This window comes from Chiroxiphia lanceolata, chromosome 3 (genome assembly GCF_009829145.1).
Source record: "Chiroxiphia lanceolata isolate bChiLan1 chromosome 3, bChiLan1.pri, whole genome shotgun sequence".
NCBI classification, from domain to species: domain Eukaryota; kingdom Metazoa; phylum Chordata; class Aves; order Passeriformes; family Pipridae; genus Chiroxiphia; species Chiroxiphia lanceolata.
In genome coordinates, this window is record NC_045639.1 from 17,215,193 (window position 1) to 17,221,966 (window position 6,774).

The 6,774-nt window shown below is 46.8% G+C and overlaps 1 protein-coding gene across 7 annotated transcripts in view; it reads right to left on the minus strand.

The window, feature by feature from the left end:
• Nucleotides 1-5,957, minus strand: part of STUM (stum, mechanosensory transduction mediator homolog) — a 47,522-nt gene extending 41,565 nt beyond the window's left edge. For all 7 annotated transcript variants that reach the window (XM_032682068.1, XM_032682067.1, XM_032682070.1 and 4 more), the window contains exon 1: nucleotides 5,730-5,957. In XM_032682068.1, the coding sequence (XP_032537959.1) occupies nucleotides 5,730-5,919 (190 nt within the window). In that variant the 5' untranslated portion in view covers nucleotides 5,920-5,957. The remainder of the gene's footprint in view (nucleotides 1-5,729) is intronic.
• Between the last annotated feature and the right edge of the window lie 817 nt (nucleotides 5,958-6,774).

The following is a 6,774-nucleotide window of genomic DNA, read 5'->3' on the forward strand; positions in this document are numbered from 1 at the left end:
ATGATGAGTATGACAGCACATACTTGTGTGATCACTGTGGCTAAGCAGATAAACTCAAGGAAGGGATCCAGAGTTACACAAAAGAGAGGGAGGAATAAGATTATATTAAGTATTCAGGCAAGTGTGGGCAAGGCAGAAATCAGCTTTCTTCCAAAAATACATCAGGGCATGCCACTGGATGCTGGATTAAAACTGAGGGGCCAGATCAGGTCCCTCAGCAGAGACAGAACCTGGTTTTTGGGGGTGTTTTCTGCTGATCAAGTACACTGGCTGGAGTTGTCTCAACCAAGGAGCTACAAACTCGAAATACTTTGGCATTGATTGAGATCACAAATTATCTGTGAATCTCTTTTGAGTTTTCCAAGCTTATTTATCATTCTAGATGGTCCAGACACTTCATGGCACAAAAATATTCCAGACTACCCTGTACTGGCAAGTTCGTTGAGTGACTGTTCAACACCATCAGCCAATAAGTTATAGAAGACATTCAGATTTCTTGCTTAAATCTCTGTTGTTAAAAAAAAAAAAAAAAGGAGGAAGTCAGTGGCCTTCAACATACTGACAAGAACAAGGTCCTGCAGGTGCAGAAACCTGAGATCCAGTTGTTCTTGTGCCCAGCTTTATCTCACTGAGGATCATCTCCTGCACAGCTGATAACACTGCTACCACCAATGGAGCAGTAACCTAGATACACACATTTTATGGATATACACATTTTATCACAGGTCTCATTTTCCACCTTGCACAAGCAGATGAACAAATTACCATAAAGAACTTCTTGACCTTTTCAGTGGAAACTACAAAACCCAACAGAGTGAAGTCTACTGGCAAATAGGTTTGCTTTGTTTAATTATGTTCCCATGAATAAATAGCTTGTTTCTGCAGATTTCCAGCAGTCTATACATCACAGCCTGAAAGGCAATGTTAGCTAAAGAATTGCAGCAAAGTTCACAAACACAAATTCATATAAACACTTGAGAAAAACCTTTGTTTTCCTCAAATGAGCTTGTACATCACACAGATTCATTGGTTTGCATGTCTGTAAGAAAAAAATAATTAAAAAGGATCATAAATACCAAAGCAAGTTTGAGATTTTAATGCACAGATGTCTGAAAGCCCCAATTTCTTTTTTGCAGTGTTTTCCTACTGTAGATAAGAAAATCTATTTTTTCCCTTGACATTCTTTGTTTCAGTAATGAAAGCAATGGATGTTTGCTTGAGGCATCTATTTACCATTCCAACCGCAAAAATAAAATGGGTATTGATAATTTTATGCAGACCTTATCCCTGCAACTTTCTCAACTGTTGCGTTCTGTACTTCTCTTTGGAGAGCTCATTCCGCTCGAGAGAGGCTTGGTGCCTAATGAGAAGATGCTTGGCTTCCATGAATCGAACATTAGAGCCATATTCACATAGCTGAAGGTACAGTCCTTGAACTCTATCAAGACCAAAGCAGAATAAACAGATGGCAGAAGACTCGTGACAGGGAGCTGACATACTCAGGGACAGGGAGAGCTGCACTGTGGAACCGTGGAAGAAAAAAGTTCAGCGGGCTGGGAATCACCCCTTCTTTCTCTAGCTGCTGTGAGGAGCTGTCACTCATGATCTCCTCCACCGGCTATTTCATGGCACATGGGTGGCTGCTCTCCTATCTTGCACTAACATAATTTCATGCTACGTATTTCAATTACTCCCTGCATAAAAATAGTACACATGTATAATTCAGGCTGTGATCCAAAAGTCCACCCCCTTCCTGACAGGAGGGATTAATCTTGGAGAATACCTCATACTTTCAGATAATTTCAGTCCCTTCTCACATTTCCCTCAAGTTCTCCCCCTTCGTTTACCCCCTCCCACACACGTGATGTCGAGAGAAGGAAAAACAGATAGGAAGGAGGGCAAGATTCCCATGTATCAGCTCAGGGAATGACAGGGAGCCAGATCTTCTCCCACGCTGACTGGCACACGGCAGCTCCAAGGGAACACAGTCTGCCAGCTAAAGGGCATGGCCAGCCCCTTCTCTCAGCTGCCATCTGCAGCACGTACCGGCTGGAGGTGCACACTGCTCAGTCCTGCGGGAACCGGGTACACCACCGTTTATCTCTGCTGAGATCATCATCTTCCATTCTCCAGAGTTCATCATGGCATGGTTTGGCCCTGATGCTTCAGAGCCCAGAGTCAAAGCAGAGGTTACAGTGGCTCTGGCTCAGGGTGCCTCTGGCAGAGCTGGAACGCTGGTAGCCGAGGTACGATGGCTTTTGCCACAGGACTCGCTGAGTCCCGCCTCTTCTTCCTTTTGTACTATCTGCTCTTTTCATGAACCTGAGCTAGGGACACCTTCATTACAGCTCAGCCCTACAGCCCTATAAGACACAGATGAGAAAAACCACATTGGACCATGGAAAACTGATCCAGAACATCTCCAAGGGCTTGCTTCTATCGCAGTGAATGGAAGCACAGTGTAATTTCAAGGCTGTTCTGCAAAACAGATTACAAGTAGATGGGCTAATCAAGCTTTTTTACATTGTATTTAGTCTGAATTTTAAATTTTGGCAAGGCAAAAGTTAACATATCCTCTGGGTATGAACAAATTCCTATGAGTCTTCTGTAACATATATGGAAAGAGTAGTTAAAACCCAGTTTACAATGCATCTCAAAACTTGCCGTTCTGGGTTACTACATAAAACTCTGAAAATTAACCAACTGAAAAAATAAAATTACTATAAACAAAGAAAAAATGTTATGTTTCCTGTCCAAATGGAGCACTACTGCAAAAAGGAAAAATAAACTGGATATTTAAAAATTCTCAGATTTCGCCCTCATAGATGACTTCCATAAAATAGGAAAGACAAATTAACTAAAAAAAGTAGAGACTTTCAGATTCTGAGAAGAGTACCTGAGGATTTGGTAGCCTGAATCAGAGCACAATTTCTATTTGGATATCACTGGTCTGAGGTACTGGGCACTAATGAAACCTCAAATGCACCTGTCTCCAAGCAGTGGAAAATGTGGTTTATTCAGTGCTGACCACATTCTTGCCTTATTTCGATGGTTTCTGACCCTTCATTGCAATCACACTGCAGAGTCTACACATGAATGACAACTACAGGCAAAATTATAAGGGATGAATTCAGGGACTGAAAAATAGAGAACTTCCATTACCACCTAAACACGGTCACACTCTACCTCAGCAGGCAGAATACACAGCAAACTAATGAAACATCATTTTGACATGTTATAAATCTGGAAATGATGGGAATTTTGTCTTTTACCTCGCAGAGAACAGGCTCATAACCTTGATGTGAATAATTCACACCACTGCAAATCTTATTTATTTTTATAATGTTGCTCAGTTCATTGAGATTGCTGAAATGCAACAATGGCACAAGATCTCTTTTTACCTTGAATATTCCTGCCAGTAGATTTGTGTTCCTCCTGTTTCCCCTTGTGTGTAGGCTACCCGATATACGACAGGATATGGCTGAGATTGTAAACAGCTTCATTCTAAGCAGGTGTATTATCTCAGAGTAAATTTTCTATCAAAATGCATACGCTATTAGCAGCTTCTCTAAGAGAATGGTTCATTTATGCATGAACTAAGTGCCATGCTTTGCATACAGAGCTTGGGATGCATCCCCAAAACATTGCATTTCGCCAGCCTGTGGGAATGCTACATTGAAGGATTTTTTTTTTTATTTGTAGTTTGTTTGTTTTGCTACTTTTTCAACAGACTATAAGTAGAAACAGTGGTATAGACAGCCAGAAAGTGCTACTGAAATCAGCGTACCAAACACAAACCAAGTTTAATAAAAATCTCCACCAGTTAAAAAAACCCAAAATGGAATTAAAACCATTTTAAGGTGATCTAGCCAGTCAGTGATAGCACAACCACATGGCTGCAAAGTCCAGATTCAACTCTCAATTCTTCAAGACAGCATGGACTGGGACCCTACACGCTCACCTGTAGCAAGGACGTGCTATCTGCTGTCCTTGTTTAGACTCCTTCCGTGTGAGGGAAGGCACAACACTGCTACTTCCAGCAGACCTGCAGCAGCAGCCAGAGCAGAGCTCCGGGCAGATAACCACACTTCCAGCCAATTCTGACATGAGGATGTCTCATGGGCACCTACCCTACTGGGCTGAAGGAAGAACATCGAGGGTTTTCTAGTGTGCTGTTAAAAGCAACACAGTATGAAGTATAAGATCATTCAAAGGAGGAAAAGGGCATGGTAAGTCAGTTTTTTTCCTGTACATCTACAGTGAAGATGTAGTGTCTTCAATGCCAACAGAAAAGTACATTCGCTTTGAAAACTCTGGCTTTGAACATCTCTCTCTGAAGATGGTGGGAAAGTAAGTGCTAAATAACGACAACCTAAAACCCCATGAAAGCACTCAAATCAAGAGTTTCTCTTTGATTCATCACTCCAGGTTCTTCAGGTGGCTGCACACAAGGGATGTGCAAACAACACATCCGAGCACAATGCATTGCATCTGGAAGCACACACAGCAATGCCAGTCCTTCCACAGCAAAACTCTGGAGGTATTTCAAAAGGTACAAGCTTTCCTCTGGAATACATCCACAGGTTAAGAGCAAGCACACTGGAATAGCAATGGCTTGTATATGTTGCACATAGTGTACCACTCACACTTAGGTAATACTTTAGAATTACTTAAGAAGAACTTTTAGAATTTCACATTTGTTACAGAATTAAGCCACCTGAAACACATGAAGCAAATAAAGGCAGGGCAGTAGCTCTTCAAAAGCAGGTCCAGGTGGGGGATGCTCCCCTATCACAAGGAAGGCTTTTGCGGTGGCCACAGGAGCAGAAACAGCAGCCAGGAATAGACTATGAGAGACTCGAGGTATGGATTAATGAGGGCTTTATTTTGTCTGGAGTTTTGTAAATGTGATTGCTTTGCCTGCAGCTAGAATACTTGTATTTAGCCTTGTGTTCCAGGTGCCTTCGTAGTGTTCAAACGCTAGGCTCCTGTTGCAGCAAGCATTTCCTAATTAAAAAGGAGGAAAGGGAAATATAGAGGTAACTGTAGTCACAGCTTACGGATGTGTTACCTGAGCCGCTCACCAGTGATTTAGTATTGGGAAACCGTGAATCCACAGTTTCTCTGGGGAAACAGTTCCAACATTTTTCAGAGATCTCCTTAGGAAACGCGGGAAAGGTGGGCTCTGAAAGCTCGCCTTAGCTGGCGAGCGATGCGGTCACTATGAGCCTCGGTCCTCTCTGACTAAAATCACAGTTCGCGAGAGCCCGAACAGCCGAAGCCCTTCTCCTAAAGCGCACAATTCCCCGCCTGGCGAGAACGGAGCGGCCGGAACGCGCGGGGGATGCTCAGCCCCCGGGGCCGGCGAATTCACTTCCCCTGCCTTGCAGAGTCACGGAGCGCTGCCCTGCGGGCGAGAGCGGAGCGGGGGCGGGCGGGTGCCCCAGCCCCGGTCCCCGACTGCCGTCGGGGAGAAGCGCGACCCTCGCGGCCGCGGTTCCTAGAGGACCCGCAGGGCGCTGCCCCGGCCCTCGACGCAAAACTTTCCGCCGGGGCGCAGGGACTCGCTACCTGCCTGCCTGCCTGCCTCCATCCATCCCTTCCCGCGGCGCCGTCGGGGAAAGTTGCCGGCGCGGCGGGGTCCGGCACCGGGCGAAGCAATGGCAGGTGGGGAGAGGGACCCCCTGCCCCGGCCGCCCTCCCTCCATTCCTCCCGCCGCGCTCCTTACCCAGCCCCGGCACGAAGGTGTTGAGGAAGAGGCAGATGACAGCCACGGGGAACGGCATGTAGGGGATGGCGGCGCGCAGGGGGCCCTTCTTCTCCCGGACCTGCACCACCACCCCGCTGGAAGGGGCCGCGCCGCCCCGGCTGGGCTCCGCGGCCGCCGCGCTCTCGCCGTCCTTGGGCGAGGGATCCATGGCCGGCGCGGCGGAGCCCGGCGGGATCACAGCTCCCGCCGCCCAGCGCGCTCCCGCCGCCGCCGCCGCGCGGCCCCGCCTGCGCGCCCCCCCGCCCGCGGACCCCTCCCCTCTCTCCTCCCGCCCCTCACTGGGATGGATCCCGGGAGCGTTCCGACCCCCGCTCCTTCACGGATCGCTTCCCGAGGAGCGGGAGGCTGGGGGTGCTCGCCCCTCGCCAGGCTGCGGATCGCCCTGTCCCGCCTGGGCAGTGAGGAGAGAGGGCAAGGAGCTGTCCCGTTCTCCCTCTGGGAAGGGAAAGAGATAGCTCCGTGTTAGGGAGCGCAGGAGCCGTGTAAAATAATGCCTCGTGCGCTTTTTAAAAATAGAAGATGTGAGAAAAGGTGTAAATTAAACCCGCACGTTTATTGTTTAAAAATCCCTGTGGTAAGGAGGAAAGGGGAGGAGAGCCACAAGAATTGGAAGGCAAAGGAAAATACATAAATACATCCCTGGAGAGCTAATCGCAGCTTGGGACAGTGTGAAAATCTATCTTAATTCCTCGGCACCACGAGGGAAAACAGGCCTTTGTAGAGATGGTAATTATTGTTCAGTTCACAGGCTGAAATGGTGACGGAACTTGAGCTTGTCTGTAGCTAAAAAAGATGACGAGGCTGGTCATTGCAGATATGGTTCAGCAGAGAAAACAGAAAAAATATTAAAGGCATTAATCTTGATATAAAATGTAAGTGTGACACGTATACAGGGTCTTTGCATGAGAGAGAGGACAGTCTATGTCTTATTGTGCATTTCGAAGCTATGGTTTTGCAGAGGAATTCCTGCTAGGAATTTCGATTCCGAAGGAAATCTTGAACT